The sequence below is a fragment of the Protopterus annectens genome, chromosome 8.part0 (assembly GCF_019279795.1).
Source record: "Protopterus annectens isolate FY-2018-M chromosome 8.part0, PAN1.0, whole genome shotgun sequence".
NCBI lineage: Eukaryota > Metazoa > Chordata > Ceratodontiformes > Protopteridae > Protopterus > Protopterus annectens.
In genome coordinates, this window is record NC_056741.1 from 1,271,439,138 (window position 1) to 1,271,464,413 (window position 25,276).

Consider the following 25,276-nt stretch of genomic DNA (forward strand, 5'->3'; position numbering starts at 1 on the left):
AGGTCCAATCGAAGAAAATCATTCTTTTCTTTTGAGTACTACTGCACCAGTAATCCTACTAGGAAGAGATTTGTTATGTAAGCTGGGTTGTATTATTTACTGTACCCCAGAAGGGGTGTATCTAAATGTTCCAACAGATTCAGAGGGGGAAGTATTGGCAGTTTTAGCAGAAGCTGAGGAACAGCCTGCTGGACATGTTAACTAAAGACGTCCAAAACTAATAAATACCAAACAAGACGTGCATACTCTGAAAAGTCCAACAAGGTTTAATAGCTGAGTAAAACAAGCTTACAGCAAACAATAGTCCGGTACACACTCATGTGACTGCCAAGCAATAAAGAAGTTAAAAACGATCTGGCTGCAAAAAATCCGAGTCACAAAGTAAAGCGCTTTTCTTTAGGAAACACTTCTCTTAACTTCATCAGACAATGATACTCGGAAAGGAAAAACAGGTTTAAATACTATCCTGGTGACTCATTCTTGTTAGTACAGTTAAAACAATTAAGCACAATCACAGAATTAAAGGTATAATCCTAAAATACTAAAATTGAAAGGTTTGTTATTGTTGAATAACAAGGTAAAATAGTCTGAATTTTATAAAAATAAAGTTCTGTTGTCTTAAAACAGAATATGTAGTTAGTTAAATACTAATGATTAAAATCGTGATTAATTTAATTTACTTTACTTATTACTAATGTTCAGGGACCCATGGAAAAAGTAAACTTTTCATGAAAAAATGTTATATAACAAATATATTAACATATATAAAGTGAATGTAAGAAGCTTACGTCAATCATACCAAACAGTTATAACATCACTAAAACTAGTAAACATCTAATATGCAACCATTCAAAGAAATTACAGCTACTATCTCTTAAGACTCTTAAGTTTTAGCACACATAAAATGGAAGTCATTTCATTCAGGCCCAGTGGGAAGCATGCATTGAGTCTAAGCTGCCAAAGAATTTCCAATTTCTCCAGCATAAGTGTAGAAGCCTCTCCTCTACTATTCATATCGATTGAATCAATGGCCTTAAATTTAAAAGTATGATTAGGGTTTTCAATACAATGTCTAGCTAGTGGACTTTCCATTTTCCTTTTGTTAATATAATAAACATGTTCATAAATCCTCTCTTTAAATTTATGGTTCGTCTTGCCCACGTAAAAACTAGGGCAGCACTGACATAATGCTAAATAGACTAAGGCTTTGGAGTTACAGTTGAACTTATTCTTCAGGAAGTATTCACGCCCCCAATAATAAATTTTGACGCTGTAGTGATGTGTCAATACTGGTTACATGCCTCAGATTTAAATGTCTCTGGGATGCCTCTAAAAGTACTATTACTGCTTTCAGTGAGGTTTTTTAGGTTCTTTCCTTTTTTCCAGGTGACCAGGGGTTTATCTCCCAACTTTCCTTGTATATCTCTATCAGATAGTAACAACTGCCAGTTTTTGCCCAGTATTGTAATCAAGGCTTCATAATCCAAAGAGAATGTTGTCATGAATCACAAACAGTTTTGCGCCCTTTGTGGCCCAGTACTATTCCTAACTATAGGGTTTCTAAGTTCTATCTCTACTGAGACGTTGGTTTCCAATGTGTGATCTGTAGTGACCAGAGGCCTTTTTACTAATGATCTCTCCTATAAGGTCAGTAATCAACTCATTGGGGTACCCCCTCTTGAGGAACATGGACTTCAACAGTTCACATTCCTCAAAGAAGTGGTAGTCCTCCGTAGTCATCCTGGCTGCTCGCACCAGTTGACCCTTCACTACACTCTTCTTCTGATGCATAGGGTGAAAACTAGTGTAGTGTAAGAATGAGTTAGAGTATGTACTCTTTTGGAAAATCTGTGCAAGATATTTTTTCTGGGCTCTATCTTTGGATAGTTCAACATCCAAAAAGCTCATAGTCTCTGTATGAAAGTTACTAGTAAACTTGAGGAAGGTGGTGGACCTATTAAACTTCTCTAAAATTTCAGAAGCCAGTTCAGATCCCCCTTTTATAATCATAAAAATATCACCTAAAAAGTGTGTGTAATAGTAAATGCACTCGTTCAGTCCAGGGTTGTCAAAGATGGTGTCTTTTTCCCATTTAGCCATGACTAAATTGGCAAAACTTGCTCCACAGTGGGAGCCCATAGCTACACCAATCTGCTGCCTAAAAATTTCTTTTCAAAGGTGATATATTTGTTAGACAATGTAATACCTAACAATTCCTCCACCAATGTCAGTTCTGAATGTTCTGCTCCTTTAAATGTCATGTGGTCAATAACCCATTCTCTTCCCAAGGTTTGTGGGATCACCGTGTATAGGTTACAAACATTCACTGTTAGAAAACAAAAGTACTCATTATAGACTAAAGAGTTAATACTCATCAAAAATGTCCAAGAGTCTTTGCAAATGTGAGGTTCCAAGGCCACACAACTCTTCAGGATATCATCTATTACCTTAGCACAAGAATAGGTGATTGATTGTTGAGCATCCACTAAGGGGCGCATAGGAGGATCTCCTTAGTTCTTGTGAATTTTAGGTATTCCAAAAAGTGCAGGTAATCTAGGCGATAGTACTGACAAATAGTTAAACATGCCAAGGTCGATGAGTGAGTCAATGAACATATCAATCAGGAACATTCTGATACGGTTGTATGCTATGTTCAGTTCATTCAGGCTCACTTTAATATATGCGTTGCTTTCAAGTATCTTCCCCATTCTTTCCTTGTAGTCCATTTTGTGCATAATGACCAGCCCACCCCCTTTGTCAGGTTTCATTAGGCGGACTGGTAAACGTCTAAAGTTGCTAAGGGCTTCTCGTTCATTCTTGTTCAAATTGGTCATTGATTCAGACTTGTGTCTACGGTAAATAAATGCCCTAAAGTCCATTTCACACATTTTTTCAAATAATAAAACGGACGGGTGAAAAGGGGGATTAAACGGGCTAGAAATATGCAAGTTTAGGTTCCCATTATAATTCCTGTTACCCAATATCAATTGTAAATTGAGTTTCCTAGTGTAAAGTTTAAAGTCCAGTAATAAGGCATCTATATCAGTAGCATGAGTTGGAATGAATGTAAGTCCTTTTGCAAAGATTTCAACCAGTAAAGAGTCAATAGTATACTCAGTAAAGTTATAAATTTTGAAGTTTCTACTTTTATTCATTATAACTTTACAAGCAGGATTGCTTGAATTGGCCCTTTAGTGAAAAATCACCTCTTGTTCCTGTTGTTGTTCCTCCGTGTGTTGTATTTCCTCTGTTGTTTGGGGGTTGATTTGTTCACCACCTGCCCCCGATGGTTCATGGAGTTTTTTAGAACATTGTTGGAACTAACACCCACTATCTGAGCGTTATTGTCCTCATCATCCTGGTCTGTGAAATAGTTGCTATGATGGTCTTCATTCTCATTCACTGTCCCTCGATTTCTAGACCCTGGTATGCCCTCATTTTGGTTGCCATTACCATTGTCAAGTGTACCCCTTATGGTGTTAGAACCTCTAGGAGCATTCCATACTTGTGAAGGGGGCGGGACCGGATAAGTTGTTCCATTTGCATAGTCTCTCTTGTCTCTATTAATTTTTCTAATTTTAGTATCCCTGTTTTTTAACAGTAGGTTATTAATACTGGTAAAAGTCCTATTATATTCAAAATGGTATCTTTGAAAGTCATGGTCCCTTTTAATATCTTCATCGAGGGCGGTAGCTTCATTAGATAATTCATTAATATGCACTTGATAATGCTTGAACATAATCTTCAATAGTTCTAACCCCTGAGTGTTAACAAATGTAACTAGTTCCATGTGAAAGGCAGAGTCTTTAACTAATCCAGTGGGGTACTGCCAAAAGCGCAAGCCTTTCGGCGCAATCTTCTTTTTAAGACATTCACTGAAATAATTAACTTCTAGTTGGAGTTTTCTTATTTTAACAAGTTTAAAATCAAACAATTTTAGTTTCTCTACAATACTCACACTCCCAGTTGCCGGTTGTCCCAGTAAGTTGTTGCTAACGTTGTCAGCAGGTAGTTTAGGCTCATCCCTGAGCCATGAATTCAAATCTGGGACTCCAGTAAGCCCTGGTGTAGTGTGCCCTGCCATGTCAGCAGGTATTGTGGTTTGAATTCCACAGTCCCTCACTTCAGTAGAGCCTCCGGTACCAGTGTTCGAACGAGCATTTCTCCAAGTGTTCGCCACGTTGATACCGGCACTAGAAACAGTAGTGTTGTTCATATTTGAACTTCCCTCAATTCGCATGGTTTGCGATAAGGTGTCCATACATGTAGCCAGGTCATCCAGCCTTTGGTTCATTCATCTTCTTTCAGCTGTTCCCATTAGGGGTCGCCACAGCAGATCACCTGTTTCCATTTCTTCCTGTCCTTTGCATCTTGCTCTGTCACACCAACCACCTGCATGTCCTCTCTCACCACATCCATAAACCTTATCTTAGGCCTTCCTCTTTTCCTGTTACCTGGTAGCTTCATCCTTAGCATCTTTTTCCCAATATATTCAGCATCCCTCCTCAGCACATGTACAAACCAACGTAATCGTGCCTCTCTGGCTTTGTCTCCAAACCTTCCAACCTGGGCTGACCCTCTAATATACTTATTCCTAATCCTGTCCACCCTCGTCACACCCAGTGCAAATCTTAACATCTTTAATTCTGCCACGTCAAGCAATGACTCCTGCCTTTTTGTCAATGCTACCGTCTCCAACCCATATAACATAGCTGGTCTCACTACCCTCTTGCAGACCTTCCCTTTCATTCTTACAGGTACTTGTCTGTCACAAATCACTCCTGACACTCTTCTCCACCCACTCCATCCTGCCTGTACTCTCTTTTTCCCCTCTCTTCCACACTCACCGTTACTCTAAACTATTGACCCAAAGTATTTAAACTCATCCACCTTTGCCACCTCTACTCCTTGCATCCTCACCATTCCTCTATCCTCCCTCTCATTCACACACATATATTCTGTCTTAGTCCTGCTCAGCTTCATTCCTCTTCTCTCTAGAGCATATCTCCATCTCTCCAGGGTCTCCTCCACCTGTTCCCTACTCTCACTACAGATCACAATGCCATCTGCAAACATCATAGTCCACGGGGACTCCTGTCTGATCTCGTCTGTCAACCTGTCCATCACCATTGCAAATAAAAAAGGGCTCAGAGCTGATCCTTGATGTAACCCCACCTCCACCTTAAACGCATCCGTCACTCCCACCGCAGACCTCACCGCTGTCACACTACCCTCGTACATATCCTGTACCACTCTTACATACTTTTCTGATACTCCTGACTTCCTCATATAATACCACAACTCCTCTCTAGGCACCCTGTCATATGCTTTCTCTAAGTCTAAAAAAACACAATGCAACTCCTTCTGACATTCTCTGTACTTCTCCATCAACACTGTCAGAGCAAGATCACATCTGTAGTGCTCTTTCCCGGCATGAAACCATACTGCTGATCACTAATCATCACGTCCCTTCTTAACCTTGCTTCCACTACTCTTTCCCATAACTTCATGCTGTGACTGATCAGTTTTATCCCTCTGTAGTTACTACAGCTCTGCACATCACCCTTATTCTTAAAAATCGGTACCAAAACACTTTTTCGCCATTCCTCAGGCATCCTCTCACTTTCCAAGATTTCATTAAACAATCTGGTTAAAAACTCCACTGCCATTTCACCTAAACATCTCTATGCTTCCACAGGTATGTCATCCGGGCCAACAGCCTTTCCATTCTTCATTCTCTTCAAAGCTATCCTTACTTCCTCCTTGCTAATCCATTGTACTTCATGATTTACTATCCCTACATCATCCAACCTTCTCTCACTCTCATTCTCTTCCATCATCAACCTCTCAAAGTACTCTTTCCATCTCCTCAACACACTCTCCTTGCTTGTGAGTATGTTTCCCTCATTATCCTTTATCACCTTTACCTGCTGCACATCTTTCCTAGCTTGGTCCCTCTGTCTAGCCAATCGGTACAGGTCCTTTTCTCCCTCCTTAGTGTCCAACCTTTCATACGACTCTTCATATGCCTTAACCTTAGCCTTCGCCACCTCTCTCTGGTGAATGCGAAGCAATAAAGAAGTTAAAAACGATCTGGCTGCAAAAAATCTGAGTCACAAAGTAAAGCGCTTTTCGTTAGGAAACACTTCTCCTAACTTCATCAGACAATGATACTCGGAAAGGAAAAACAGGTTTAAATACTATCCTGGTGACTCATACTTGTTGTACTATTTACTGTACCCCAGAAGGGGTGAATCTAAATGTTCCAACAGAATCAGAGGGGAACTTGTTGGCAGTTTTAGCAGAAGCAGAGGATGCTGAAAGCATACAGGCAGATGAAGAGTTACTACAGCAGTTACCTGCCAACTTGTGGGCTAAACATGCAAATGAAGTAGGTATGCTGAAATCAGCAGAACTAGTAAAAATAAAATTTAATCCAGCAAAACCACTCCCCAAAGTTCCACAATATCCACTAAAGCCAGAAGCAGAGCAGGGAATCAAACCTGTAATTCAGTATCTAATACAGCAAGAAATAATATTACCAGCTAAAGGCTCTTGTAATACTCCTATTTTTCCAGTGTAAAAGCCAGGAAAGGATACTTATAGATTTGTACAAGACTTAAGGGCTGTAAGTAATGCAGTACTACCTACTTTTCCTGTTGTTCCAAATCCAGCAGCAATACTGAGTTCCATACCACCTACAGCTAGTTATTTTTCTGTGCTAGATTTATGTTCAGCCTTCTTGTCTATACCTATTCACCCTGACAGTTAGTTTCTGTTTGCTTTCACTTATCAGGGACAGCAACATACCTGGACACAGTTGTCACAAGGATATACTGAATCTCCTTCATTATTTTCTCAAATTCTAAAAAAGGATTTGGAGAATGTGACATTTCCACGTGGGTCTGTCTTAGTTGTTGTGTCTTTTGGCTTTTCCCGGTTAGGGGTCGCCACAGTGGAACTCCGGTCCACTAATGATTGGCAGTAGATTTTTACATGCTGAGTTGGCAGCCCTGACGCACAACCTTCAATGAAGGTAGGTCCATTCACACATGTCTCCACACAGAAGACGCTTTAGCTGAGAATCGAACAGGACAACGTCTTACTGTGAGGCAACAACGCTACCGCAGCACTACCACCGCAGTTGTGGTACAATATGTAAATGATTTACTGATAGCACCAAATTCCTTTCAGCAATGTTAACAGAATACCTTGCATCTTCTGAATATCCTGGCAACAAAAGGACACAAAGTGTAAAAAAAAAAAAAAACATTGCAGCTATGGTTACCTCAGGTACGTTATCTTGGTCATTTAATATCTCAGAGTAGGATCTTACAGTAGCTATCCGTCACGCTGAATCATCTTTATTGCTTAAAATAAAACTCTTCCCTTCTTGACTGCATGTCTAACTAGATATGAACTTACACGTTTTTCTGATCCATCTATTTCTCTGATCTGCTGTCTTGTTCTAAATCCTGCATATCTGTTGCCTACTGCTGAGGATGGTGAAAAGCATGATTGTGAGTGTGTAACTATTTGCTTTCTCCTAGGGAGGACTTAAAGGACACTCTTATACCCAATGCTGACATGCATCTGTTTGTGGATGGCTCCTATGAAAGAGATCAAACAGGAAAGTTGATCTCAGGAATAGCAGTCTGCACCGAGGAACCAATATTGTTGCACCAAAGATTAGAGGGTGTTCTTTCTGCTCAGATAGCTGAGCTAGTGGCTTTGCAAAAAGCCTGTGAGTTAGCGAAAGACAGACAGCCGATATGCTTTTGGGGTGGTACATGATTTTGGACAACTTTGGAGGGAGAGAGGGTTTTTGACCTCTTCAGGAAATCAAATTAAAAATTCAGGGAACATAAAATCATTGTTAGATGCACTTTTGTTACCTAAAAAGCTGTCTGTAATGAAATGTTGTGCCCATCAAAAGGGAATAGATGCTGTAACAAAGGGCAATAATCTGGCAGACCAAGGAGCTAAACAAGCAGTAGAAAATTGTTGTAAAGATCTGTGCATGTTAACTATGACTAACTCCAACAGTAATATGTTTGATTTTAAAAAGTTGCCAGCCTTTCAAGCTGAAGCATCACAGGGAGAAGTTCTGAGGTGGCTCAAGGATGGCTGTAGAAAATCCTCTGATGGCATATGGTGACATCTGGATGGTCGACTGGTGGCACCTGCCTCTTTGTTACCTTACCTGGTAAGGGCATATCATCTACCAGCCCATACAGGTAAGACAGCTTTAGTTAATCAAATTACCTGAGGTTGGTATGCCCCTCGTGTCTCCTCTTTGACACTTCAATATGTACAAAATTGTAGTGTATGTTTAAAATATAATGTAAGTAAACATGCCAGCAGTAAGGCTGTATGTTTACCTCCACCTTGGGGACCTTTTGTTAACATACAGCTGGACTTCATCCAGATGCCTAAGACTAATAATTTTCAGTTTATCTTGGTTATGGTCTTTATGTTCTTTGCATGAGTGGAAGCTTACCCATGTCACAAAGCAGATGCAGTCACAGTTGTCAAAAAGTTTTTGTATGACTATATACCGAGATTTGTTATACCATGTTCTATTAATAGTGACCAGGGAACATATTTTAATAATGCATTGCTTAAGGGACTATGTAAAGCTTTTAATACTAAGTTGAGTCTTCACTGTCCCAACCATCCCCAGTCATCTGGATTAGTGAAAAGGGTAAACAGGACCCTTAAACATAAAATTTCAAAAGATTTGTGCTAAAACCCACTTAAAGTGGCCCGAAGCCCTTCTCTTAGCATTAATGAGTATGAGGGCCTCACTGAATGCTACCAGAAAGTTGAGTCCGTATGAGATATTAATGAAAAGACCCATGGCCCTTCCAGCTACGCCTCCAGAGGGAAATGCCGATTTAACCTTGTCAGATGATGCTATGATTTCATACTGCAAGAAACTCCTTTATGTTTTGCAGCAATATCATCGAACAGTAAGAGCAGCGTTACTAAAGCCTCCTGACCAACCCTGTCACCAAATACAACCAGGTGACTGGGTTTACATTAAAATTTTCCAGAGAAAGAACAGCCTCAGCCCAAGGTGGATGGGTCCTTTCCATGTCCTGCTGACGACCCTGACTGCTGTTCGCTGTGCAGGACTACCAATTTCGATCCATTCATCTTATTGCAAGAAGACTTGTCATGTGGGGATCCCAGATTAATTATCACAGCAAACAGAGGGAGATCGAGGTGTGACAGATAAATCATCTGCCCAGTGAGAAGGTCAGCTTCAGTAGCAGTCCATGATGAATCCAGTGACAACAGGTACTTTTGCTTTGTTTCTGCTGCTGTTCCCTTCTTGGTCGAGAGAAAACAGTTTCTTGCTGGACCTTCAACAATATGCAAAAAATCTAAACATAACAAACTGCTGGATATGTTGGCATATACCTCATCATTCCAAGGCAGGGATTCCCATGATTTCCATCCCTGCATCACAGGTGTCATTTGAAAAGGACTTTAATGACATCAGCTTAACCTGGCGTAATGTAACTGATTTTTCAAAAGTTGTCTCTCTCCAACTTGGAACCACACATCATGGAGACAAACGTTATGCCAGAAATGGGACTGTACCAGTAGGGAAAAGCAAATGTAATGACACCAGACATGAAAGTTTGTTAAACTCTTTGCACTTAAAAAGCTATGACTGGGGGCGTGGCATGGGCATAGGTGACCGTTACTACATCTGTGGTAATCGTGCCTACCCCTGGTTGCCTACAGACTGGTCTGAATGTTGCCTTGTAGGCTATATTACTCCTGCTATTCAACATTTCGAACACCCACCAGCAGGTAGACTGAGAAATAAGTGAGCAATCCACTGGGCAGAGCAAATTTTCTCAATTTTTAATCCTGGATATGGAGTACAAAGGACAATGCTTGAAATCACCATGCTTGCCCAAATTCTACAAGAGGTGACCAACGAAACTTCACATCACATCAGGATGGCAAATCGAGAAATGATTGAAATGCGAACTTTGGTGTTACAGAATCGAATGGCACTTGATATAATGCTTGCTGCAAAAGGGGGGGGTCATGTGCCCTCATAAGGAGTTGTTGCTGTTCATATACTAGTGACTATCATGATGAACAGGAAAAACTGTCAAACTTCATAGAACAAAGGGCCAAAGCGTTGGACACTTTTTGGATGATTAGGCAGTATTTTTGGTAACCTGGGAACTAGCATAATCCAGGGTATTGTCATTGTACTTTTTATTATATTTTTAATCATTTTAGCATTTTCTTTTATAAAGGCTGTAATTACAAGATGTTTAACCTTACGTGCACATGAAATGCCACTGCATGCACAAATCAATGACAGTTCTATTTTGACAGAAAATGATGATGACTACTATGATGCTGAGGTGTATTTTATCAAGTTAAGAAAAATAAAAATATAATTATATGTATGGTATGACACTGATAGTGTCAAAGGGAGAAAACTGTTATGGGACTAGACCAGCTTATTAAAATGTATATTAATTTCAGTTTATTAATGATGCTATAATATGATCGTGAAAAAGCAAATATAATTTGTATGCAGGGCTGGGAAAAATACAGCTTCATAATCTACAGTATTGCTGTTTTTTTAACTGCATTCTTTTACTATGTAATAAGAGAGAATAGTACGTGTTGCATAAAGTGAGGCATGTAGTTATTACAAAAAATAATTTGTTAGCCTGACTTCTCCAGGCTAAGAGTGCGTTGTTGCGAGAGCAGGTTTGAAACATCGGGTCTATATTAGAACATCGAAGTTTCAAAACTTTGAATGCTCTAATATTGACCCCTATTCAGCGAAAGCTGAAAATATTGAAGCTACAGAAAACCAAATTTTTTCCTAGGGAAAGAATTTGGTTGTCCATTTCTGTTGCTTTGGTATTTTCAGTGCTGTGGTGGAAAGTTACGGGTGGAGTTCAGGTAAGTTTGCGATTGAGCGCAGGTTAGGTTAGTTAGGATTAGGGTGCAGGTTAGTTATGTGTGCGATTGTGTGGACATGAGGGTTAGGGTGGGTTAGGTGAGTTAGGGTTAGGGTGCAGGTTAGGTATGTGTGCGGTTGTGTGGACGTGAGGGTTAGGGCGGGTTAGGTGAGTTAGGGTTAGGGCGTGGGTCAGGTAAGTGTGCGATTGTGGGGACGTGAGGGTTAGGGTGAGGTAGGTGAGTTAGGGTTAGGGTGCGGGTGAGGTGAGTGTGTGATAGTGATGGACCTTAGGGTTAGGGTTTGGGTTAAGATAAGTGGATAGTTAGTGGTATATGTATAGTTTAGTGTAGGGTTAGGTGTAAGATTTTAGGTGTATGTGTGTGGATTGCTGTTTGTTTGGTGTGCTTGTGTTGTGTGTATGTGTTTTGGAACAGCGACTTGTTTCCCTAGGGAAAAATTCACTGTTCTGTATATTCGATGTTTTCAGCTTTCGCTGAATAGGGGTCAATATTAGAATATTCTAAGTTTTGAAACTTCGATGTTTTAATATAGACCCAAAACATCCAAGATCAGAAACAAGACCCTTTGGAATCAGGTGAATCATGCATAGGAAGGTGTTCACATGAAGTCTAAGGCGCAAATCACTAGGGATGAGGACATTTGCAAAGTTTTCTATAGGACACAGTCATTATAACGTCATGAAATTACATGAGCAGTTTGATAAGTAAATGTATAAAATTACAGTTTTTGTATGTAAAGTGAGAATGTTTCATCAAGAATTATGAAGACTAACTCCCAGCGCTGTAAGAATAAAATTTCTGTTAGCACATCTTGAAGTGTTGTTTCTCACTAAAGGCATATAAGGTAAATTCTTAACGTTATTTTATGTTATTTATTTATGACTGTAACAAAGGTGAGACCACTGTCCACTGTCCACCTGTGTCCCTAAGTCTCTTATCACACTTTTGGTGTTTAGTGTACTGCCACCTATGTGGTAATTCACGAGTACATGTTTTTTCCCAAAGGGGATAACTATACATTTCTTCGCATTGAGCTTGAGCCCATGGCTCTGGCACCAAGCATCTGTTCCTGTAAGGCCCTTTTGTAGAATATCCACATCATTTGGGGATTCAATAATGGCTCCCAGTTTGCAGTCATCTGCAAACTTTGTTAGCCAGAGTCCCATAGTGTTGGCCTGTACTTCAGAGAAGTAGATGACAAACAAGAGCGGTCCCAGGACTGAAACCTGAGGTACTCCACTTGTCACTTGTCTGGAGCTCGATTTGGAGTTGGCTATTTTTACAGTGTGGGTTCTGTTAGTAAGCCAGTTGGCAACCCATCGAGTGATGTAGGGATTAATGCCCAGCTTAGTAAGTTTATCTATGATTCCAGAGTGGGGGATAGTGGCAAGGTCCAGATAGGCTGTGTGGACCACCTTACCCTTGTCCATAGCTCTGGAGACTGATTCGAAGAAGTCAGTCAGGTTCAAGAGACAATATTAGCCCTTCATGAACCCAAACTGTGTGGGGTCCAGTGTTTGAAGGTTGCCAATGTCGTTGTTTATAAGTTCCATGATAATACGTTCCATGACCTTGCAGATCAGGCTCGTCAGACTGATGGGGTGGTAGTTCCCGGGATCTAAGGTGGATCTCCCCTTGTGGAGTTTGATAACTGTAGCTGTGCACCACTCAGTGTGCATGAAGCCTGAGGTGAGGCTATGATTAAACATGACACTTAGGTGATGATTAAACATGACACTTAGGTGAGATGCCAGTTCATTTTGTAGTTCATGTAGTACACAGCCTGGGATGTTGTCTGGTCCCATGGATTCTGTAGCCTTAGCTTTGGAGAGTGCATTTTTTACCTGTGTGGCCGTTATTACTGGAATTTGGCACTTTAGGTATTGAGATGGGCCCTTTAGGGGGTGACGGGGGGTGAAGTTTGCACTGAATCAATCTGCCAGGATATTGGCAATATCCTTGTGATCAGTATATTTAATACCATTCTGTTGTAGCTCAGAGCAGATCTGAGCATTGCTATTTAGATTCTTGACATATCTATAGAATGCCTTGTGGTTGACTTTGGAATCTTCAGCTATCAAGAAGACATGCAAGCAAGCTGTGAGTTCATAGTGATAAGGAACACAAGTAGTTTCATTGCAGATTTTACTGGAGGAATTAAGCAAGACTTGTGAAGAATGAAAAAGCAGTAGAGATTCTCCTAGTCACTACTTCATGGCTACTACTACTGTTGTTTTCAGGCTGCATACAACTAGAAATAAATGTTCTTCTGATCCTGGTCTCCTCAGGAGCAAAACAGCAGCATTAATGGGAAGTTGATTCCTGAGAAGATGTTCTCAGGTAGGCAGTGACTGGTAGTCATGTTTTAAGTTAGCTGGAAAATAAAGTGCATGCTTTAGGAACAGTATTATAGTCTACACCTAATACTAGCTAGATGAAATGATCAACAATAAAACATGAACAAATGCAAATAAAACTCAGTAAGGAATATTTTAGAAGACTTAAATTAATTGTAAAAACAGCGTTGACATCTAGGAACAAAGTTCAAGCTATAAGGCAATTTCACTTCTTAGTCTAGCAGAAGCATATCAGCATCAAGCGGGAATGGAAATCAAATTTGATGTAGATAAAAATCAGGCAGAAAGTGAATGTTCCAAAAAAAAAATAAAAGAAAAAATATAAGGTGAAAGATCAGATGAGAATGCAAGAAATGTGGAAAATGCATAAATATAGTTGCAAGTACAGAAAACTCTTGGAACAACCTCATTGACTAGGATCGACAACAGGAATGGTTAAGAAGAGGCAAATTCAAACCAAAGGCTGAAAGTTTAATATCAGCAGCCCAAGATAGTGGACTACGTACACATTAGTTTATAAAGTCCATTGAACATGTGGGAGAAACAGACAAATGTAGGTTTTGTAAAACAGAACTGGAAATAGTTGCATACCTTGTTGCATGTTGTGACTTACTAATGGCAGAAGGTGTGTATATTGAAAGGCATAATAATGTAGCAAGACCATTGCACTGGGGATTGTGCAAACATTATAGTATAGAAGTAGCTGAAAAACACTGGAAACATGAGCCACACAGCGTTATAATAAATGATGAAGTCTACATCACATGGGATCACCCATTACCTACAGTTCAAAAGATAGATGCATGAAAGCCACATACAGTGGTCCATGAAAAGAAGACAAAAGTAGCATTGATCATTGAAATCACTACTCCCAGTAACTACAGTGTCTTGCATACAGACAGACACAAAGTCATAAAATATCAGGATTTGCAGGCAGAAACGAGAACAATGTGTAAGAAAGATACCCAGACAGTTCCAATAGTAGTAGGAGCAATGGGTCTTATAAAAAAGAATCTGCAATCTTATTTTGATATGTTACCTATACATGTAACTCCATATGAATTCCAGGAGGAGTCATTACTGGGCACATTGTGGGTGCTGCGAAGTGCACTTTTGGCTGACATCAAAGATTGAAACAATACTAATTTCATGAACTTTAATCATACTTTGACTTAGGAATGGGGTCTGTTCCTTTCATGGTATTAGAAACCCAAATGATTTGGAGAAATTTAAAAAAGTAATTAGTTATAAATAGGAGGGCAAATTAACTTTTATCAGACTAAGAAGAGAGTCTTTTCAATATGATTGTGTGATACAGTCACAGGGCATCTCTCCTTGTTAATCTCACAGATAAAACCTTGAACTGGTCTGCTTCACCTAAACTATTTCTCAACACCGCCTTCCCACTACAATCTGTACAGAATTAATCCCTTTACTGTCAAAGAATAAAGACATCCATCCATCCATCCATCCATCCATCCATCCATCCATCCATCCATCCATCTAACGATTCATCTACAACCCCACTTTTCCCATCATCTAGAACCATGGTTCATAGTGCTGGGTGACTAGGCCTATGTTTTTCAACTTGTCCTTACAAGATTTTTTTTTAAAGCCCAAGAAGTATGCATTTACAGTGAAGCAGTCTATAGTAGGTTCTTAGGTAGGTACTAGGCTATTGGCCCTAGGGCCTATATAAACCTAGCCAAAAAAGTATCCTGGCTTTTGCCACCCAAGAAAATTATTTTCCTGTGCCTCTTTCGAGCAGAGCCACAGAAGTGATCCCTGGGGTGAATTTCCTATCTCCCATCCAATCCAATCATCAAGATTTTTCTTGAAGAGTGCTAATGAGGAGCTTTGTTTGATATAGATAAGTAGTTTATTACAGAGTATGGGAAGTCTCTGGGACAGGAATCTATCCCTCCAGCATGTTCTGTTTATTGTGGTGACAAGGTTTAGGTTCCTAGAGTGTGTAGCTTGGAGGGATTGGGATGTCTTTAAGTGGAACATGTCCAAAGGTTCTGGGTTTGACATAGCTTTGTATGTTAGGCAGAGATCGCCTCTGAGTTGGCAATATGTGATGGAGTAAAGCTGGAGTTATTTGAGACGGTCTGCGTAGGACAAATGTTGGAGGCCAGTAATCCTCTTTGTGAGGTATTTCTGCGGCCTTTCCGGTTGTTGTAGATGTCTTGTGAGGTACATTCCAAAAGGGGCGCTGTATTCTATAATGGGTCTAATGAGTGATAAGTAGAGGGAAACAATGACCTCTTTTTTTCTGGATGAGAAACCTTTTGTGATGAGGTGTGCCACGTAGAAGGATTTCCTGACTACTGTGGTGATGTGATTATCAAAGGAGAGACTACTGTCCACCAGTGTCCCAAGGTCTCTTATCACACTTTTTGTGTTAAGTAGACTACTGCCTATGTGGTTGTTCATGGGTACAGAGTTTTTACCAAAAGGGATGACAATGCATTTTTTGGCATTGAGCTTGAGGCCATGCCTTTGACACCAGGCATCTGTCTCAGTGAGGCCCTTTTAGTTTTGATTATGGCTCCTAGTATGCAGTCATCCGCAAACTTTCATTAGCCAAAGACCTTCTGTGTTTGCCTGTACTTCAGAGAAGTAGATACCAAACAGGAGAGGACCCAGGACTGAACCCTGTGGTACTCCACTTGTCACTGGTCTGAAGTTGGATTTGGAGTCTGCTACTTTCACAGTGTGGGTTCTGTCAGTGAGGCAGTTGGCAACATATCTTGTGACATAGGTATTTATACCTATTTTTGTGAGTTTATCTATAATTCCAGACTGGGGGATGGTGTTGAAAGCCTTGGCGAGATCTAGATAGGCTGTGTGAACCACCCTACCCTCATCTACAGCTTTGGTGACCTTCAAGGAGGTCAGAATATCAGGTTTAGGAGACATGATCTGCCTTTTACAAACCCGAGCCGGTTGGGGTCCAGAGTTTGGAGATTATCAATGTCATTGTTTATAAGTTCCATGATTATATGGTCCATAGCTTTGCAGACCAGGCTCATCAGGCTAATGGGACAGTAGTTTCCAGGGTCTGTGGTGGCTCCCCCTTTGTGGAGTTGGATAACCATCGCTGTGTGCCATTCAGTGGACACAAAGCCTGAGGTGAGGCTATGATTGAACATGGTACTTAAGGTGCCATAATAAAGCAAAAGCAAAAGAAGAAAGAGCTTAAGTATGCAAACTATGCACCATGGGAAAATAAATAGTCATGGAACAGCATGACAGCTCACACAGAGGAAACCTTGCCTGCTCGGTTTACCTTAAAAAAGGCTACTTCTCATCTCTGCCCACAGTTCATAGTGGGCCCGATTCCAATAGACTTGCTGCTAGTGTAAGGGGCTACTTAATTTACACTGAAAGCAAGTCTTTTGGACTCTGCCCCTCCCCCCATAAGCCTGTTTATAGATAGGTCTTACACCAAAGTAAGTCACTTGCACCTAGAGTAAGTCTTTTGGAATCAGGGCAGACTTAGACTGAGAGCAGCTGTTTTGAATTCTGGCCCAGTTTTACATGATAACAATTTCAGATTCAGAGCAGCTCATGTGTTCTTGACTTACTAAATAAATGCTTTCCCATTACCTAATTGCTAACACAGTTTGTTTTCAACAAACAAAGATAAAACAAAGTGTCAAATAAAGCAGCCCTTATGCCCTTCATCCTCAAATGTAATAAAAAATAAAGCAGCCCTTATGCCCCTCACCCTCAAATTTAATAAAAAATAAAGCAGCCCTTATGTCCCTCACCCTCAAATTTAATAAATCACCTTCTTACATAGTTTTAGCAAAAATCCCCTTTGCTAAATGTAATTCATGACTTTCTAAATCTCATTAGTTAAAAATTGTAATGGCTGCTCACAAGGTGTGCTAAGGTATACACTCTGCTAAGTAGGGTGAGGTGGTGGGATTGCGTTGATTTTTACTCCTTCAAGACAAGTATCCAGGCTAAAAATGTAAATGGACAGCGGTGACACAAGCATGGACATATTCAGTAAATATAACACAACATTAAATAAGTAATCCAACATGGGGAGTGAACTTACGTACACTACAGAACATATGAACAATACTAAGCAAGCCATCAGGAGGACCACAAGATTCCTAGCCAGATACCAGAACATATGAACAATACTAAGCAAGCCATCAGGAGGACCACAAGATTCCTAGCCAGATACACCATTCACTGGACACACTTGAAAGCATGTGCCTCCCTTTTCAAGCACATAATAGTGCTCAAACAGAGTGGGGGTGTATATGAATATCCTGGTGCAAACATGTCTACACATCAATGGAGTCAAGGAGGAGATCTGCCACATAGCCTTTTGACAGATATCTTGTCAAGCAGATGTGTGACCAGCATGAGGTCACCACAAAGGTCCTATACTTACAGAATAACAGATTTTACCCTACAAATATGAATGTTTCCATGAGAGTGAGAGAGAGAGAGAGGGAGAGAGATTAATTTAAGAATGCTGTTTCAGTGAGTTATTGACCTTTATGTTTAAGATGGAGCTACAGAGTGGCAGGGTTAACTCCAAAGGTACACTGGATATATGACAACAGTTGTCATGACTCCAGATGACCGACCACTTATGTTTTCAGCACCTATTTAGATATCATGGGTAATGGACTAAGCAGAAAAACAAGCTAATAGATTAATATAATCCAAAAAAAGGACCACCTTTGTGGAAAGGTACTTTACTGATAAATGCATGCAATCTCTGTCAAGGGCCTTCTTTGACTTTTAGTCAGTGCAACTAAGTTAAGGAAGGAGATATCGAGCAACAAAGTCACCTTCTAGTTTCGCTTTTCATAACACGTACACAAGTTCATTACTTCTCCTTGCCGAAATGGAAAAGGTAGACCCAGTCAGAGGAGAAGAATAAAAGCAGAGTCATTTGGAACTTGATGTCAGCCTTTCAAAATGTTCTTACACTGGCAATAGATAAAGACTGAATCTGTTAAAAAAGAATGTCCTGATAAGGGCTATCGCATTCTTACTTCACACAAACATAAATAGCGGCAAAACTTCAAACCACATCAAAAAGGAATATGAACTGGAACACCACTGTTCTTTTATTATGTTCTGGTACCTCGGCTTCTCGTCTTCTGTTGGAACAATTTAATCTTCCAAATATGTCCCTTTATATACAATTCTTTCCATCAATTATTCAAGCAATTTCAAATACAATTAAATAATTAAATACCTAACTACAAAACCAGCCTTAAAGGTTCAAACACACTGATGGAATACTTTTAAAGTCACAATCATTACATCCATAATATGCATTTTCTTCAATTCATGACAAGTATACGAACATGAATAATACTGCATTTTTCGTAAAAATTGTTAAATGCTTCTGATATTAAATGCTTTTATAATATGAAAATAGTAAACTATATTCTACATATAATTTATATGTGTTTGTTCTATCAGCATTATATATATATTCCTCATGCGACAAAATCTAAACTAAAAATATGCTTCAATGCACATATGACATTTAATGAGGTTTATCTCTTAGTGAAATATCTTGTAACAGATTACTTGTAAAAACAAATTGCACTATAATTTCTACCAACCATACCAATGAACACACTTGTGATTTAACTATTAGTATAATTTCTTCTCATTTTCTCCATGTTCTTCTATACAAAAAATTATAACAGAGCTACAAATACAAAATACAAAAATACAAAGATACACATTCCTGAGATACGATACTCATCTGTGCAGTGTTGCTGGGATATCCCCATAGCACTAAATAACTATACAAGGAATATGAATACAAGATGCATTCTCCAAATGTGCCCATTGGTATAATGTGACTCTTTTACATATTACACTAAAAGTTATCATAATATTGTGCTACAATGCTTTCAAATTTCCCTCAATTCAACATTCTAAATATTGATAGCTTTAACAATAATATGCCCTTATATGCATCCCTAGTATGACCTCAATTTTATACTTTTACTAAACTACTCTAAATATTCTAATTTTTTCCCAAATTCATTCCCTGAGGATATAAAGTATGAAAATTAATGATTATTTAATTCTCTAATCTGTTTAACTGTTTTTTTGAAATTCCCATCACTGAAAGTCGGACGTGCTAGAATACTAAAAACAAAGCTCTAATCTAACCCTTGATGTTTAGACAAGAAGTGCGTGGCAACTGGGCTCTCATGTTTTTGCCTTCTCACATCCCCCAAGTGTTCCATGATCTGTACTTTGGCCTTCCTGGTAGTTTGACCAATATACCAGGAAACTGGATCACAGTCACAACCTATAATGTAAATCACTCCACAGCTGTCGCACTTATAATATTCACTGGCCCTATATAATTTACCATTAATCGTTTTACCATCCATATTTTTTACTCTTTTACATACTGAGCATTTTCCACAGCAGTAGGTTCCAACATTTTTACCTATTGTATTTGAATATTTTAATTTTAAACCTTTTCTATTCAACAATTCTTTTAAATTGTTGTGCCTGCCATAGGAAAACACTATATGCTTAGGAAATAAAGAGCCAATGGAAATATCCTCACTTACAATTTTCCATGCTTGCCTGACAATTTTCTCCAAAATAGGGGAAAAGTTAGAGTATCTTGTGACAAAAAATAATTTTGCTCCACCCTTCCATCCTCTCTATCATCTCTGATTGCTCTTCCATGATGGTTTGGACCAACCCTCCCTCTGACTTCACCGATGTCTATGAATTTGTTTTTGCTTTTTGTGATATACAGTCATCATATCCTCTTTTTTTTACTCTGACATACCTCATCCAAGTTAATTTCTTTTAAATCAACTTCAGAGGTATTCATACAAATTCTTTTAAATTCACCTTATGGTAGTGAATCAATCAGATGGGGGGATGCATACTAGAAGCATGTCAGTGGTGTTACAGCTCATGTTCCTTTTTGATGTGGTTTGAAACTATCGCATTTTTACACAGATTTCAGAGACACCTACACAGATACTGGTCCTGAAAGAAGTCAGCTTCTTGAATCTGCCCAAAGCGCAGTCACATTGTGACATTAATTGTTCTAAAGTGCCGGAGAACCAATTTAGCGGTGTAATTTCACCCATTCATCATTAACTTGCACATTGTTTTTGCCATCTGCATGAAATGGCTGCAGGAGTAAAAAAGGCTGTCCTTCATCACCTTTCTGAAATTCCCAGCCCACCACAGTCAGCAGATGTACACTTATTGATAAAAAAATATTTAAATAATGTACACTTATTGATAAAGAAATATTTAAATCATCTGGAAAGTAGTGCAATAATGTTATTACAACAGATGCCAGATACAGGAGAGTGATTACTCATAACAGAGTCATAAGATACCCTCAGAACTGACACTATTTAAATTGTTTAATAACATCACAATTAGAATTATCTGTGCCATAACATGCTGAGAAAGAAATGCCTCCAACTGTTCCAGATACAAAAGCAGCAGCATTCATATGCAGGCACCATTGGTAACACAGCTGTCAGGCGTAACTAACCCCCTTTGCCCCTTTTGTGTCCATTAAGTATTCTGTTATCCTGTTCTATGCCTACTGCAAATTACCATGCAAGTGATGAAATGACATAAGTGAACATGCAAAACATAAAAAAATAGACCTGTACCATAACAGAAAATATGTAAACTTCTCAGACTATGGCAGGGATTCAAATAGTGCAGCTTCTCCTGCTAACAACACAGAGAAAGATGATACCATCTGCTTGTTTGCAAAGCCCCTATTTAATGATTATAAATCAATGCAGACTTGATGCTCAGGCTTTTTCATTCAACAGCTACTAAATCTAGAACATGCATTCACTAATGTTGGTTTTATGTAATCCATTTGCTGTTTTTACACAACTTTGAGAGTAGGTTGACTTAAGCGGGATCAAGCTGCATTTTATAACTTGGCAGGAATAGCCTGTATATTTCTGTTGTGCATGTTAATAGCAATTCTATGGCAATCTAGGCAGCTTAGTACTACCCACTGAAAATGCATGTTTATAAACAGAAAATACATCGTTCCTGGTAAATTAAGGAAACGCTTAAAGTTTAATAATAAATGAACCCTCAATGGGACATTTAAACCTTTTGTTTCATATTCGTATATGAAGCTGTATAAAATAGTCTAAACACCATAAATCAAGACAACATATTTATTTCATCTTTGTATTTGACAAAGCAGAAATGCAGACCCCTTCTTTATCTCTTAGTTTCAAGTTAGAAATGCCTTTATTTTTGACAAAGCCCAAATCATTCCATTTTCTTCCATGTGATATGGCCTCAATATTGACCATCTAATTATGTGTGTGAGGCTATAACACTGAGGGAGACATACAGTATTTTAAATGATGGACACCATGAAATCTTGTGATTTCAGGAACAAGCAAATGGGATTTCCTGCCCCCTAACCCACCTGTCCATAATAAGAAAGTCCTAGACCAGTGCATTATTAGCTGACCTTGGGATATTTATTTTAATCAGGCTGAACTATGAGGAGTATGGATTTCTTCATTTACAAATGTCCTTGTGAATTTTTCTAGTCCTTATAAAATGACAATTTTATTGGGTTCTTCAACTTAATATGAATGATTTGCAGGAAATGAAATATGCAAATTTAACTGCATTTTCTTCTTACTGAGAAAATCTGCTACTTATATTCTGTAATATAAAACCAAATACAGTACACATATTGCATTTTAATAATAGTTCTTTGACAAAACATACAATTTTGAGCTGATTCAATTAATTCTGAAAAAAAATATCTGTAACTCATTTTGCTTACCACAGAAAACCATACAAAGTCCTATGTTTGTTTATTTAATGGTATATGCATTGTATAATGAAGATTTTAAATCTATCCATGCATTTCTATCATATAAATCTAGAACCCCACAACGCACAAACACAGTGGCAGGCAAGTTCCACAGTCTGGACACATTTCACAATGACTGTAACCGATAGCAAATATAGATTTTCTAGAAATGCAAATCCATATTGTGACTGTTTGTGGAAATAATTGCAAATGGGTGGGTAACATACTCACCCCCCAATACAGCATTGTTACTTTGAAAATAATTTTATTATTATTTTTTTAAAGTAAGTGAGTAGTTTTCAGATAGTTCTTTTGCATACAGTAGTGGTGATTTGTGCTTACCCATGCGTAAGGAAGACAGCACCTGGTGGCTTCGCTCAGTGAATATCAGAAGCAGCAGCAGCAGCGCTGGCAGCAGTGCCGGCATCTTCTTCTCCTCCTCATGGAGAACGATCGGTCTGCAGCCCCGCCGACGCCACCTGTGGTGGAAACAGAAAAGTTCATTTAAATAATATATATTCAGGAAAAAGTATAAGCATTTGATTTACAACAATACAAAGTAACCAATGTATACTGTCCTATGTTGTGGCGGCTAAAAAGTGCAAGCCAATGGAAAAGATGACAATGACTGCTTCTTTTTGTCTGTGATATGATGGTGATGCAACAGTCCTCACAGCTATCAACAGTATTACTCCGCCGGTAGCTGTCAGAGAAAGAACATATTGGCTATGGCAGAGGCAGGTGGTTGTACAAAAGTTTAGGAGTGTTTACTGGTAGAACCCTTTGCTGCTGCTCTGCTTAAGGGCCAAAGGCAGATGAAAATCAACCACATATTTTATGCACATTTATTATGCTGGCTTAAATAACAATGGTGCCAAGATACTGTGCTGCAGATAAAATGAATATACATTACCCAGCGTTACTACAACAGGATGAAGAGTTATTGCTGCAAACCTGACAACTTGTATATGCTCACATATTTGACAAAATAAGAAATGATGGTATACAGAGCATTGAGTTATGATGAAAAAATCCATAACTACAACAAAAAAATGTACTCTAGCCAATGCAGATATTTTATTTATTTATTTATATATTTATTTATTTATTTATTTATTTATTTTACGTTTGATTACCAGGAAAGTCCGACTGGGCAGAACCCATTTTCAGTGGAGGCCTGGGAAGAAAAGATCCACACAGTAGCAATACATAAAAAAAACTATCAGACAATAAGATTTTTGTACAATGGTGGAAGACATAACAGAAATCTCATAATTTAAGGTACTTGTACAATAATCAGATAGTGTTGGCTAAAGTTTATCTTTGGTTACAACTATACAGGTGTTCAATATATAGTGAAAGACTAGTCCAGTGGTAGCCAATTGTGAACATGACTGACAGTGATAGTAGAATCTTCGAAATTTAATTATATAGTTGTATTAGAGTTAGCAATAAAAGAAAAAACAAACTAGGATAAGCAAACTTATTCTGTAATAAATTTCTGTTCAATTTTGTTAAAGAATTTACAAAGATAGTTAATTGATGAAAGGATGTTTCTATTTAGTTTAGAAAGGTAAGGAATAGGTAGGATAGAAGTAATATGTGTGGATGAGATAAAATCATGTTGGTGGGATAGTTTTATGGGAAAGGGAGAAAGTATATATAGTTGCTCATCATTAGCCTGAAACATTACATGAACAGAGCCATGACTCTGATAAATATTTTTTAAACTGATTTGAATTCATAGTGGTTCTGATAGAGTGAAGCCCAGGTTTTTACTGCATGGCAGGAACATAGGGATAGAATAATATATTAGTATGCTACACTTAAACAACGTAGAATATGTTGGCTCAAAATTTGCTTTCATCTTGTCTTTCAGATTAACTATATATGTGCAGAACAGAAAATATCCTTTCACAGTATTGTAGTGTACCAGCAAGTAAGCTTGCAGAATTTAAAATCTATACTTTATTATTCAGTCTGCATAACAGAAACAAACAGATATTGCTAGACAAGTAAAAGACACTCATCATGGTATTAGCTAGAAGTGTTTACTGTCCTGCCTGAATTACCACAGTTTCCATGCACGATTGAAAGTATCCAATTATTCTAAGAATTCCTTCACTAGCTTACTTCTATAAATGATGGAGTAAATCAGGTACATAGCTGAATATAGACATATCAGATGTCTTGTTAAAATTTATTGGAGATCATCTATCTGCTGTAAATTAAATAACTTATAGTTTGTATGTATTTTGTTTTCACTTTTTATCTGCGAGCCATAGCTTCTTCATTCTGGTTTGTAATACAATATCTTTCAAATTGCTTTTCTCAATAGTGAATCATATCTCCAAGAAAGTACTAGCATGCAAAAATTGTTTTTAGATGGAGAGAGAGTAAGAGCAAGCACATCATATCAGCAGGGTTCAGAATATGAACAGTCATTCTGCCATTCTACTCATAAGGATTTACTTAGGTGATTCACACAGACTGCTAAGCAAGTTGAGTGACATACAAGTATGCAAACAGTATCAAGTGTCAGGATACCACATCCCCATTCAGCTTTTATTACACTATGAATACTTCCAGATGTGGTCACTTAAGAAAATATTCCACCAGAATCTCAATAAAAAGTCAATAATTCCCTCATGGCCTTAGCAGGCACATTAATCAGAAGTCATTGCTAATTCTGGGTCACGTGTCAGAAAAAGTACTGATGTGGTAAAATATGTCATGTAAAAGTACTGATGTGGTAAAATATGTTGTGTAAAAGTACTGATGTGGTAAAATATGTCATGTAAAAGTACTGATGTGGTAAAATATGTTGTGTAAAAGTACTGATGTGGTAAAATATGTTGTGTATTTTAGATAATGATATCACATCAAAATAGGTTATGTTCTTAGCATGGTCTGTTGCAGCAGACTGACAATTCATATCATTGTACTGTCAGAAGCTGCAGGTAAACACACTTCTTGGGTGTGTGTGAGGCACACAGCAAAAGGTGAGAATAAAACTGTGGGCCTGGAATCTCAAAATGAGTACTTCAAAATGCCATAGGACTATACAAAAAGTTATAGCATTTTCTTTAAA

General features: G+C 38.5%; 1 protein-coding gene across 3 annotated transcripts in view; it reads right to left on the bottom strand.

Moving 5' to 3' along the window:
• The window catches only part of GRIK5 (glutamate ionotropic receptor kainate type subunit 5), a 3,838,183-nt gene that overhangs the window by 1,577,504 nt on the left and 2,235,403 nt on the right, over window positions 1-25,276 (bottom strand). For all 3 annotated transcript variants that reach the window (XM_044080789.1, XM_044080790.1, XM_044080791.1), the window contains one exon: window positions 22,528-22,664. In XM_044080789.1, coding sequence (XP_043936724.1) covers window positions 22,528-22,612 — 85 coding nt within the window. In that variant the 5' untranslated portion in view covers window positions 22,613-22,664. The remainder of the gene's footprint in view (window positions 1-22,527; window positions 22,665-25,276) is intronic.